This window comes from Lissotriton helveticus, chromosome 9 (assembly GCF_964261635.1).
Source record: "Lissotriton helveticus chromosome 9, aLisHel1.1, whole genome shotgun sequence".
Classification (NCBI taxonomy): Eukaryota; Metazoa; Chordata; class Amphibia; order Caudata; family Salamandridae; genus Lissotriton; species Lissotriton helveticus.
Genome location: NC_136070.1, coordinates 808317474 through 808331124, shown reverse-complemented (window position 1 = coordinate 808331124; position 13651 = coordinate 808317474). Strand labels below are relative to the sequence as shown.

General features: G+C 49.3%; 1 protein-coding gene across 2 annotated transcripts in view; it reads right to left on the bottom strand.

Moving 5' to 3' along the window:
* Window positions 1–13651, bottom strand: part of TRAPPC6A (trafficking protein particle complex subunit 6A) — a 603570-nt gene that overhangs the window by 302452 nt on the left and 287467 nt on the right. The window contains exon 1 of one of the 2 annotated variants that reach the window (XM_078660939.1): window positions 13028–13645. The exons of the other annotated variant lie outside the window; for it this stretch is intronic. Coding sequence (XP_078517065.1) covers window positions 13028–13108 — 81 coding nt within the window. The 5' untranslated portion in view covers window positions 13109–13645. Of the gene's footprint in view, window positions 1–13027; window positions 13646–13651 lie in introns of those variants that run through there. 2 annotated transcript variants of the gene reach the window in all.

The following is a 13651-nucleotide window of genomic DNA, read 5'->3' as shown; positions in this document are numbered from 1 at the left end:
GATAGGCTGGGCAGTTCTTACGATATTTCGCATTTAAATAACGGTGCTCGGGATTCAGTATGGACACCAGGCTAAGCGGAGACATCGAGTAAAATGAGCATGGCTAAAGACAAAGAACGTGGAATGTAGAAGACAAATGCAGAATACATAGAGAATGATAAGTCATGTGAATTTGCACCCCTCTCAGATTTGAGATTTTCTCAATACTTTCGGTTTTTTATTTTTAGGAAAACTGTTCTAAAACTGCAGTTTACAAACATACTTTCTAAGTTTTCTTCGGTAGAGGGATCGCAACAACTCCAAAAAGGCAGGGGTGTAACACAGGCCCACGCAGCCCCCGCGGTGCGGGGGGGCCCCTACGCTCTAAGGGGTCCCTCAGCCGGAGGGCTCCTGTCGATTTCGGGTCGAGGTAGAGCTGTGCCCAATACCGTTCGAGACACCCGGGCGGGGCCTGCCCTGCCCTTTAGTGGTTGCGTGGCGCCGCTGGGGAGATTTGACCTCCCCTCACCTCACGTCCTGGAAGGAAGTGAGGTCGTATTGAATAAGCGGGGACTCTCAAAGCCGTGCAGAGCGCCGGCGGGCAGTCACTGTTTCCTGTCAGTGTCAGGCGCGCATAAATCAACTCACTATAATACAGTCATCGGCATACGATTGAAAGTCCAGTGTGCCATGAAGACAGAGGCAGAGATCTGAAAGCGCAGGCAGAGCCGGAGGCCCAGGCACTTGTACACAATCCCCATGCAAGCAGCAGCCAGCAAACAGCAGGGGGGTGAGCAAAACTTGATTGAGCAGAGTTGTAAGTGATACTATAGGATTTCTATTTCCAATTAATCATGTTACAATATGCATTTCTTTAGCTGTAACATTTCGGACATTTTGTCTGGTTTTGCGATTTTGTCCTGGACTTCAAATCAAATGCACTTTTGTGGAATCATAGGCAATATAAACGGTCATGTTTACTTATTTCCATTATGTTACGTCCGTTAACCAGGCCGAAAGCAGCACACCCCGCCCCCACCCTCCGGGACCCCGCTCTTACAACGCCCCTTGCTTTGCAGCCTCGGGACAGCACAACACCTTTAGCAGGCTTCCTCCCCAAACCGAGGCACCTTTCAAGTCCTCTGCACTACGACCCACTGAGCTGCCTCTTCTACCTTTTCAAAGTGCCACCTGCTTTCCATAAGTAGCAGGAACACGCCACCTTCTCTACGGCCGGTGAAATGTTAGGTTGTCAGCACTGACGCGTTCCACTCTACATTATTGGGCCTTCTGCGCTTTCCTCCTCTCGGCTCCGTGTCAAATGCCCCCGGAGTCCCACACACAGTGTCAGGGCTCCCCTCCATCTACCCATAGAGTTGGCGCCGGGCGGCAGCAATTCTCTTAATGAAAACCGTGACTTCAAGACGGGGTTCTCCCTCTCTTTTCTTTTATTTGCTCCCCTGTGAAATGGATCAAAAAAAGAAAAACACTTGTTGGAAATGTCATATTTTTATGACATTTTAATTCCAAAGTGCAGCATTGGGAATAAAAGGTTAAAAATATGGAAAATAACTCAAAAAAAGTAAGACTGAGTGGTAGCAAACTGGCCAGATTGATTTTATTCACACCCAAACACATTAGCACCACTTTGATAAGAGTTTGCCAGTGAAGCACTATTTTTATTTTCTTGTCTTTGTTTTCCCTGGGCTTGCAACTAGTGCACCAATCCTGGAGGTACTGCAATGTGTGGATTGTAAAACAAAATGTGTACTGCGGCTCTGTGTCCAGGGATGTGGTCTTTTTACCATACTGCTTACGTTTTGTAAGGATATAAGCAATGGACATTGAAATAGGTCCATTCAGGCCCCTGTACTTAACTTTTCAGGCAAAAGCACTCACTGATTTCTGAATAGTGAATGTAAAAGCATTAAGGTAAGCATGTTATTACTGCTTACATTTCACATGGTTTGCTAAATTTTGCATTCCCTATGGGTGTTTGCTTTTCCCAGGATGTTGTTAATTTTTTTTTTGTAGGCCACTTATTGTTCTTGTCTAGTGCGTCATTTAAATTGAGCCGCATCCAGGTGTTTATAGCCGGCAACAATTGGGTTGTAGTTAAAGGCAGTGTGAGTTTTTCTCAGTGGGGTAGTATGGTGTTCAGTGGGGGAGTGGATGTTGTACTATGGTCAGAGCTGCTTGATTTGGAACTGGGGAACCAGGTTCAACCTTAATAACCATCACCAAACCGCTCTCCTGAGAGAGCACAATCCCATGCTAGACCTTAGAAGGCTTCGCAAGACCTTAGTTGCCTGGTGTCTTAGCTCCTGCAGGAGGACCATAGCTGGGCAAGGGTAGGTTAACCTTCAAGGTTTGTTCACCACAATCCATACTGAAGTTCACCTCCAGTCTTGCAGGCAGGCCTAAGAAGCAGCACACCCTAAAACAACAGTTACTCTGTCACTGAGGTCACAGGACCCTTGAGAAGGGCCAGCTCTAGGTGTCTGCCTCACCCATAGGTACCTCCATTGGCCTTGTTTCAGAAGTAGAAGCTGCAACTCACCAGGGATTGGCAATGCAGAATTTGCATGCATACCAAACTAAGTTTGCAAACTTCAGTCTCTCTGCTTCATTCACAAGCCCTTTTAACATGTGCTGCCTGCTGTGGGGCCACTAGAACTAATTATGCAGCAAAGGAGGACAAAATTATGCCGCAGTGTTGACTAAATTATGCATTAAAAAAAGGCTGCAGTGTAATGCAGTATATTTTCTGATATTTCATTATTTTGACATGTGTATACCTGCTAACAGCGCCGGATAACCTTAGCGCCGGGGAACCTTCGGGTAGCTGTTGCGCTGTACAAATGCAATAAATAAATAAATAACAGTCTCTGGAAAGATTTTGCCTTATTAGTACCAGTGTAACATACAAATTCAGCAGTGAGAAAGGCGATCAGTCAACCTTTGCAATAAGCCATCCACTCGACAGCAACATAAGTCACATTTTTGTATTACCTTTTGATACGTTTGAGCTATAAACAATTTATTAGATTAAATGGTCAGATCATGCAGCAGATCTTGCATTATGAGGCAAATATGGCAGAGTCATAATTACATAGAAAACATTTGCAAACTAGGATATTTTGCCATTCATGTTTGAACTGCTGTTGTGGAAAAAGGGAGAAGTGCTGATGACAGAAACTCCATGGCTCGGCGACAAATGGCTTGCGTTTCCACATTTTATAGTATTTGGGACATTCTGTGATTAGAATCATATCCCACTTTGTGAATGCATTTTAATGTCAATAACTCATTATAACCTTAAATAATCATGCGTATCCATTGGTTGATCAAACTGGGCAATGAAATGCCAAACAAATACTAATAATTGGGATATTTGCACATTCTGGCCACACCTATGGCTCTGCCCACTGATCCAATTGTTGGTTTATTCCCGCCCTCCGATTCTCCGCCCCCAGTTCCCCTAACTTTTTTCCCCCACTTCGACCACTGACCTACATCCAGTCCCTCTCTGTCTTTTATACTACATCCAGCCCGCCCTTGACGCACAAGCCCTGCAAAGTCTCCCATTTTCCCCTTCTGTTGCCCATCTTTATTAACCCTTCCCAGGCACGCGATGTTTACTGGTGTGGACGATGCATTGAATTAGCCCTGGCGAAAGTGCTGGGTGCTGCGTCGCTCGTTCGACGCTGGTGCAGGAGCGGCTTCCAGTAAATCCTGGTCCTCCTCCGCACCAAGGGCCCCGCCGACCGTACTCTCCCACGCTGCTCATCATGAAAAGGATTTGAAACAGGAAATGCCGGTCGGATAAGGCAGGATCCCGAGGTCACTCCAAAAGCAACTCTACCAGAGAGCACCCTGGCCCGCCTCGCCTGTTCACCTCCATAAATGGAGACAGAGGGCAAGTTTTACTGGAGGTAGGAGGCAAGACTTGCTCAATGTCCTGGCGGTTAACCCTACCATTTATCACCAGACCAGTGGACATGCGCTCTAGGCGCCTCTGACCTCGCCTGTAATGTTATCTCCTTCCAGAACACCTACATCCTCGCCCTTTCACCAGTTGACCCTTGAATACCTAAGATCTGCTCAGTAAGCCCAGGGATGAAGCCAGGAACTGGATGGATATGGGGTTTACATTTAAAACCAACTCTCTCCCCATAGCATATTGGATGCGCTGCTGGTCGGCCTTAAGGCTGCATCACCATTAACGTGCTCATAATCCACACTGGTGCATCCAGGTTATTCAGTACACAACTTGGGCTATAAAATAGCCCCTCATATCTCGTTAATGTATAGTCTGCAAAGGTGTGCGGAACAGGGTCCCTTTTAATAGTGAGTGATATATGCTTTATTTCGATACATAGATATCTTAAAAGCAGTACATACATTAGAAATTACATTCTTAAGGCAAAGATGAAATACATTATACATTTTAAAAGGATAAAACAATCAACACTGTTGTAATAAATAATTAAAAAAGAATTAAATTGAAATGGAAAGCCTTTTAGAATGGATCACCCATGCCCATTTTAAGAATTTAGTAACACCACAAACAATGAGGGGTGATGTGTCAATCAGTAAGATACGGAGGGCCACCAAATGCTGTTGTGTACCTAAAAGTCTGCACACTGGTGTAAGCCAGCTCCTCCTTGGAGCACAATAGTCCGGGCATTCAAAAAGAATGTGTGCCACCGTCTCCACCCGTGTCGAACACAGAGCACAGAAGGGTATGGACTGGGAAGATGATTTCCACCTGGACACCAGGTTGCCTAAAGGTAAAGTACCCACTCTAAGCTTAACCCCTTCCACGCTCATGACGAGCTGGGCTCGTCATGGTGTAGCCTCCTCGCACGCTCATGACGAGCCAGCTCGTCATGAATAATGGAAAATGGGCAATCCCAGCACCGGGGGGGAAAACGCATAGCAGCCAAGTGGTTAAAGTAGAGAGCCCTGTCCAATGGAATAGAAATGAGGTTCAGATAAGGCTCATATGCAACCACGTCATTGAGTCTTAGGAATGCTGCGGTCGAGTTGCAGTGACGAGGATTGCCAATGAGTTTGGACGATACCCACTCCCAGTATAGTTTTTTCAGGGTGGCTTTGGGAGGAGCAGAACGGGAAGCCCAAGAGTCATCCAACCCCAGCTCCCCCAATAGGCTCTTAACATCCCTTAGCCATTTAATTAGATGCCATCCCTCTATTGCGATCACCTCAGACAAGCCTGCTGCATATGAGGCTAGCTCAGGGACCCTCCACAAGTGAGCCCACAGGAGCAAAGGCCGGAGGCGCGCCTGGTCCGCAATTGATCTGCAGCCCAAGTCAAGATGCACCGGGACTGTGGGTGTGCTCAGTGGGAGCACCATAAGTTCTTTCAGGAATTTACTTTCCGCTTTAGCTAATACCTCAAGGTTTGAGGTGCCCCACAACTCCGTCCCATACAGGGCAGCAGTAACCCCTCTGGCTTTATAAATGTCTATAACCGGGGAAATGCAATGTTTAGCAGATGAGCGATGTTCCCTGAGTAGGACACCAGTAACCCTTTTGCGGCTAAGCAGCATCTTTTGAATGTGTGGGGACCAGCTCATGGAATTACTAAGGCGGATCCCCAAGTAATCGAACTCACAGACCCTCTCCAGGGGAACAGAGTTTAAAACCGGGGGGGGGGGGGGTCCTAACTTTTTAGGAGGGTTCATGGTCATGAATTTGGTCTTGTCTACATTAATCGTCAGGCCCCTGAGAGAGCAGAACTCCTGGAAGCGATTGAGGAGCTTTTGGAGACCCCGAGGTGTCTTTGCGATAAGAAGGGTGTCGTCAGCGAAGAGCAGGGTGGGGATCCGAGTGCCCGCCAGGGACGGGGCATCTGCTGGTTCTTTAAGCAGGTGCTCTACCACACCATTCACATAAAGTGAGAATAGTGTGGGAGCTAACACGCATCCCTGGCGGACACCCCTACACACCGGGATCCTGTTGGTTTTCTCCCCATTCGTGCCCCACCGCACCTGTCCATAATTATCTATATGAAGTGTAATCAAGAGCGACAGGATGTAGGGGGGCAGCCCCAGCTCCTGCAGAACCCTCCATAATTCCTCCCTGGGTACTAGGTCAAAGGCAGTCTTCAGGTCAATGAAGGCCAAGTAAAGACTGCCTTTCCCCAGCACCACCAACTTCCAATACATGAGCATCAACCTGAAGGCCTGTTCGATCGTCCCAGTGCCTGATCGGAATCCCACCTGGAAGTCAGACAGTATCTTGTGGTCATCAGCCCATTGGAGAACCCTCCCCAAAATCACCTTCCCAGCCACCTTTTGGGAAGAATCGATGAGGCTAATGGGCCTGTAATTGGCGGGGCTGTCCCGGCATCCCTTTTTGAATATCGGGACAACCTACGCCCCCCTTCCAGGAGTCAGGCACTAGTGCGCCCCTCATGATTGCGTTTAGTAGCGTAGCGACCAATTGACCCCATTCCTTCGGATCGGCTCGTAACAAGTCACCTGGTATCCCATCCGGCCCAGCTGCTTTTAATGGGACCAGGGACTTAATTACAGCCTCCACCTCCCTCGCGGTAAAGTCATCACTGCCCCTAGCAAGAATATCATCCTCCAGGGAGAAAGACTCACTAAGGACCCCTTCAGGTTGGGAATACAGGGCCTCGAAGTGGTTGTACCAGATCTGGGCGGGGATGATACACGTAACCAGCGATACGTCGGGCCTATTCCTAGTTCTAACCAAACTCCAAAAGCACCTTGCATCCTTTCCCTTACTTGCTACCAACAGGTCTTCCCAGAACTTCTCCTCCCACTCCTTTTTCGCTGCCCTTAAGGTGTGGGAGTAGTCCTTCCTTGCTACCCTGATTGCTAGTTGTGACTTAGATTTAACTGCCCCTATCAAGGCTTTTTTCAGGGTCCTGCATTTTGTTGTGTACCATCCCTGTCTATTCATGGGTTTAGTCCTATTAGTAGCACCAGAAGAGCTTGTGTGTAAGATGAAAAGCTTACTTAGGGCCCTGGTTAGATCACAAAAAATCTGCGTGGCCTCCTCGGGCACATGGGGCAATGAGCCCAGATTACTCTGGGCTGCAGCCAGCAGTGCCCCTATGGCTGAGACTTTCTCAACAGACAAGACAAGCTTGGCCCACTTCAATCTCCTCCCACAGTTAGATACACTGGCCATCTGGAAGTTGGATCCCGACAGAGGATGTAATCCAGCCTTGCCCCTGAGCCACTCAGGAGATAATACGAGAGAGAGAAGATTATGATCGCTCTCAATGGTCTGAATAATCTCCATATCACTCAGGGTGCTCCATAGGCATACGTCGAGAAGAATGTAGTCTATTCTAGACGTATGATTGGGCCTATTGTAGGTGTGTGCACCAATCAAATCAGATTTGGACCTCCCATTGACCGCCCTCAGATCAAATTCCAAACTGAGGGCGTTGATCTGCAACGCCACTTGTGACCACCTTTTGATGGGTGGCAGAGCCAGGGCCGGAATCCCCTTTCTTGAATCCTCCTCTTCTATGCCTAGCACGTCATCAGGGCCCAGGGGCTCGAACGTACAATTTAGATCACCCGCCACCAAAGTGCACGATTTTCTTGGCCGCTGCCTAAGGAGATCTTCCAAAAGAGCAATGGTGGGTGATTGTAGGCCTCCCCTGGTGCCTCTAGCATAGATGTTAAAAATATCCAGGAGCAGACAACCCCGTGAATCCTTTAACGTGATGTTGAGGATGTCTGGTGAGTTTGTAGGGTGCTCCTCCACCCTGCAATCTAGGGAGACAGCAACCCAAATGAGGAGACCACCCGAAGGGCGACCCCTCCCTGACAAAGGGGAGACAGCTGGAACAAAGTGGGATGAATATCCCACCTTATGACAGGGCTCCTTACCCCACGTCTCCTGGAATATACAGATGGAATATCCCTCCACAAGAGCGTTCAATCAGGCAACCCCAACTTCCTATCGATTCCCGCGATGTTCCAGCTGAAAATCCTAAGAACTGGATCCGCCACAGCTGGATCACCACCATAGTCGAGGCCTCCTCCCACCTTCAACGGGTCCTGGGTCATTTGGCTGCCAACACCACCCTGCCTCCCGGGAAGCTGATTACTCTCTTGTATGGGAGTGGGGACTGCCATACTCAGAGGGAGTATACCATGGTCAATGGTCAGCCCTCTCAGCTCAGTGACATCACCTGGACCACCAACTCCGGGGACCTCCCCAGCGATGCCGTCGGTTCAATAACCCGGTGGTCTCCACCCTGGCGATGGCCAGACTGCCTGAGGATAGAATTGAGGATTAGCGGGGAATTCAGAATAGGCGGAGCTATTGCTCCAACCCATGCCGAACTCTCGGCCAATCGGGGGGGTGACTGATCTTGGGTAAAAAAAGGTTAGGTCCACTATGCCAATTCCCGGCCCCCCGGAGTTAGGTTTGTATGTGCAAATAGTTTGTGCTACTCTACTATCCCTGAAATTCACCACCACGCAGTCTCCTTCCAAATGATTGTGGCCATGACCCACCCAACCCACCCTTCTGGCTCCTATAATTGATCCATCAAGGCCCCTAGGAAGGGGTCTGTTGGACTCTAGCCAGTGCAACGTTTTATTTGTTAAGGCTTGATGGGATTCATTTTGATCAGCCTTCAGGGTGGGTACATTTATAAGGACAACAACATAAGGGTGACAGTCTGGGGTAGGTCCATAGGAGGGGATATTGGGGCAACTTTGGGTAGTGGAACTTTTGGGACAGCTTTTGTTGATAGTGTTTGTGGGTGGATAGGAGCAGAATTATTATTCATAGTTTTGGCTGGACAAGCCCGACTATTAACTTTACCTTTACCCGTCCCCTTTGGTGTTCCCTTCGATTTAGCAGGACCACTCCCACCCGGCAACTCAACCCGGCCCGGCTTCGTGCCCAGGACTTTAGAGGGCTTGGGACTACTTGGATGGACTTGCGTTTTTTGGCCAATACTCCCAGAGGTAGCCACAAGCGGCGCTGAGGGAATATTGTCAGTCAACTGGGGAGTTACCAAGATAGCCACAGAGGGTACAACAGACAAAGCCTGCTGGGGCTCTGCGGCTTTCCTGTTTTCAGTGGGCCCTCCTTGGCCCTCTTCCCTTATCCTAGAATGTAGTTTAATGAGTGCTTTCAACGAAAAAAAGCTGTCTAGGGTTGACTGTTCAAAGCTGTCTATCCGGTCACCCAGCCCTGTTACTCTATCGACAATCGGGGACAACAATGTTTTCAGCAATTCCTCGATTTGTGCAATAGAAACAGGGACACAGGGAGCTGGTGACTGGTAACTAAAAAAGGGAGCTGCACCTGCTTTTTCTAGGTTGGGACCACTCCCCTTGGTAGAAGAAGGATTGATCGGGCCCAAACCCTCACCAGTTTTAGTACCTATGCCCTTAGTCCCATGTTTCCTTGGTTTCTTGCACAATTTCAGAGAGCTTCTTTTGCGCGGACTATCAATCCTTTTCCTTTTGGTGGTTACAGGGATCTTTCGAGCCAACGGCGGGGTGCCTAGTGACTTTGGATTTTCCACTGTGGGGGGAGAACAGGCAGGGCCTGCTATGGGAAGAGGTGATGCAATAAGAGACAAGGCTGGATTGCCACCGTCCTCAGAAGGAGGTATGGATGATTCAGCCAGCCTCTCCAATCTATCAATGCTAGCCCTCAGAGATGCAACCCTCGATTCATCAAATACATGAGGTGTGGCTAAAAGGGGAACAGGGTTACACACAGGTGACACTGCCTGAGCTAAAAGGCCCAGGGATGATCTTTTAGACGGGTTAAAATCTTGCGAAAGACGCCGCTCCGTCATTACAATCTCCTTCTCTATGACGGCTGCAACCCGTGTAATGAATTTGTCCATAGTACCTATAACGCTACTGGGTCCCGCCTCCCCCCCTCCCCTCAAGCTCTTCCCCGAACGTGTAGACATTAGTACAGACTGTTAGGAAAGAGCAGATAACCCTATTAGCGTAAGAATATCAACCGGGTCTGGAGTATCGAGTTGCGATTTCAGAGGGGTGGCCCAGCACAGCCTCAGACAGCCCCTGACTGCCACAGACTGCCCGCCCTTTGCCCGGGCTTCGCTCGGCATTCCGCTCGCGTTCCGCTACACGCCTGTCATGCTGTTAAGTAGAAAGCGTTGCGGGCGGGGGGCGTGGTTTTGAGGGGGCGCGGCCAAGATCTCCGAGGCTTTGCAGGGACTCCTGGTCAAGCGAGTCCCTGCCTCGCACCGCCCTTCTCGTGGTCGCCGAGTGTTCCTCCTCTCCTCCCTGGTTCGCTGCAGGTGCAACACCAAAGCCCCTCGCTTCTGCCCGCGATGCGGCACCCGCGAAGCGGGTGCGGCGATGAGTAGCAGGAGTAGCGGGAGTAGAGGTATCCCTCGGGAGTGAGGGATAAAGGGCTACCCAGGTCTCTGTACTGCACACAAACCTCACGGGTCCTCGTCAGGTAAGCTCTCCCACCTGTGTCCTGACTTCATGCGCCTTTAGTTCTCAGCCGGGCGGGGCGCGTGGTTTCGAGGGGGCGCGGCCAAGATCTCCGAGGCTTTGCAGGGACTCCTGGTCAAGCGAGTCCCTGCCTCGCACCGCCCTTCTTGTGGTCGCCGAGTGTTCCTCCTCTCCTCCCTGGTTCGCCGCAGGTGCAACACCAAAGCCCCTCGCTTCTGCCCGCGAAGCGGGTGCGGCGGGGAGTAGCGGGAGTAGCGGTATCCCTCGGGAGTGAGGGATAAAGGGCTGCCCAGGTCTCTGTACTGCACACAAACCTCACGGGTCCTCGTCAGGTAAGCTCTCCCACCTGTGTCCTGACTTCATGCGCCTTTAGTTCTCAGCCGGGCGGGGGGCGTGGTTTCGAGGGGGCGCGGCCAAGATCTCCGAGGCTTTGCAGGGACTCCTGGTCAAGCGAGTCCCTGCCTCGCACCGCCCTTCTCGTGGTCGCCGAGTGTTCCTCCTCTTCTCCCTGGTTCGCCGCAGGTGCAACACCAAAGCCCCTCGCTTCTGCCCGCGATGCAGCACCCGCGAAGCGGGTGCGGCCGGGAGTAGCGGTATCCCTCGGGAGTGAGGGATAAAGGTCTGCCCAGGTCTCTGTACTGCACACAAACCTCACGGGTCCTCGTCAGGTAAGCTCTCTAATAATGTTTAACTTTTCTTTAACTTGTATCTTGGGATTGTGTATGAACAAACATCCTAAGTGAAGGCCACCCCTTAAAAATCATTTAGTATTTAAAGCTGATATGAATATGTTCTAAATTACTCCTCCTATTTTGCATTTCTAGTAAAGGGGCATAGAGTGTTGTGCCATAAAGTGGAATCAAGGGGCGTAGAATGAAAGGCATAGAGTGGCATTGAGTGGAGTAGAGTGCCGTAGAGAGGAGTGTTGTGGAGTGGAGTTGGGTAGAGTGATTTGGCATGGAGGGGAGGGGAGTGGAGTGTCCTAGAGTTGAGGGTCTTAGAGTAGGGGATCATAGTGTCATGGAGTGGCGTAGTGTGTAGGGATGTACAGTGGCGTAGCAAAGAGTGGTGTGGTGTGGAGTAAAGTGGAATAGACTGGAGTGGCATAGAGTGTTATAAAGCAGACTGTCAGAGTGGAGTAGACTGTTGTGTTATAGAGGGAGCTGTCATAGAGTGGAGTGCCGTAGATTGAAGTAATGTGTCAGAGTGGCATGGCATTGTGTGGAGTGGCATAGCATTGAGTGGTGCCCAGTGAAGTGGGGTAGAGTGGCAAAGAGTGTCATGGAGCGGAGTAGAGTAGCATAAAGTAGAGTGGAATGGAGTGTTGTAGAGTAGAGGAACCTAGAGTAAAGTGGCATAGAGTGGTGTAGTGTGTCATAGTGTGTCGTAGATTGGAGTATCGTAGAGTGGAGAGTCGTGGAGTGGAGTAGAGTGGTGCAGAGTGGAGTAGCATGGAATGTAGTGATGTAGAGTGGAGTATTGTACAGTGTTGTGATGTGTCATGGAGTAGAGTAGGGTGTTGGTTGTAGAGTGGAGTGAATAAAGGGGAGTATGCATGATATGAAGAGGTGTGGCGCCGCAGCTAGGGCGACTGACTCCGGAATCTGGGGATCACGGTTCGATCCCCGGCACCGGCGGCAGATTAGCCCAGCACCATGTGACTCTGGGCAATAGCTTGCTTAATCTTCCCAACGGCCCCCAGCGCCTAGAGACCCTTACGGGTGATTGTGTGCTTTACAAATGTGGATTATTATATGCTAGCACAATACCATTACAGACAACACATTTTCAATTGTAATAACCATTAAATTTGCACAGACATAGTTTTACTGATAAAACTATAGAGAGTATAAACAATAATGTGTGGAAATGTCATTACCTAGTGTACTTGTTTGTTTTGATTAGTATTAAAATATTTGTTTCCACTACATTTCGGAATTCTACTCCACTGAATCCCACTTACCTCTGACAATCTACTCAACTCTACGAAACTCCCTCTATGCCACTCCACACTGCTTTACTCCACTCTATCTCACTCCAAGCTACTGTATTACACTCTAAGCCCTTCCACTCTACTCACTCCACAACATTCCACCACTCTATGCCACTTCATTCTATAAACTCCACTCCACATTACTTAACTCCACAACAATCTACTCCGGGGGCGTAACACAGGCCCCCGCAGAGCGGGGCGCAATCTCCAGGGCGCCTCTCAGCACAGTACTTCCGCCGGGGTTAGCTCTTGATAGAGTCTGGGGGGGGCCGCCACATACCTTGCAGGGGGGCCCCCTCAATTTTCGTTACGCCACTGCAAAAAGGTTCAGGGTTGCTTCGATAAACGAGAAAGTATAGGAATGTCTTGAATCACCTTAAAAACCTGTGAAATTTTAACATGTGTGTGAAATTGTGCTACAAAACTATACTATTTGGCCCATATGTTGTATGTGTATTCAGAACCTCCCTGGACAGTCTTAGCGAAATTGCCTCACTCGCTGCCAGCCACAGCGGGTGTACTCCTACGAGATAAAATAAAGTTTTGAAAGCAGATACAAACACTCACAACCCAGCCTCACCTGTTCGTCCAGTCTCTGGGACTTGTACACATGGTCCACCATTTCCATGTGCAGAAACTCAAACAAGGTCTCATCAGCCATCAAGAATGTCTCCGATAGTTGTCACTTTCAGGAGCTGGTCTTGGCTTTAAATATTTGGCAGTTTGCTTTGGTAACAATCACTGGTCAGCATGAGTTGCTTTCATTTCTTGTCACAGTTTATTCGCAGCATTTGTCTTCGATTCATAACGTCATCTCCCACGTGCTAAGTCACAATACGCGAGAGGTATGCGCATTTCTATGGTGGCTTCCCTTGGGTGTAACTGGGTACTGATGTTCGCTAGAAACAGCTGCTGTTTTCTCTGTGGTTTCAGGTACAAGCACCTCCGAAACAACACTCCTTCTTCGGTAAAGGAAGATGCTGTTACATCACCATCTACCACTTCGTCCTATGGCGACCTTATTTTCAGAATTACCCAGGGCTATCCGCTAGGAAAAGTTGATTTCGCTGTTTGCAGTCACTTATAACGAAAGTCTTGTATTTCGTAATAACGACACCGATTTAAAACAGCACAGCAGCAAAGCAATACCAGAAGAACACATCCAAGTACCCACAACCAACCACGCAGGAGGAAACATGCTCTG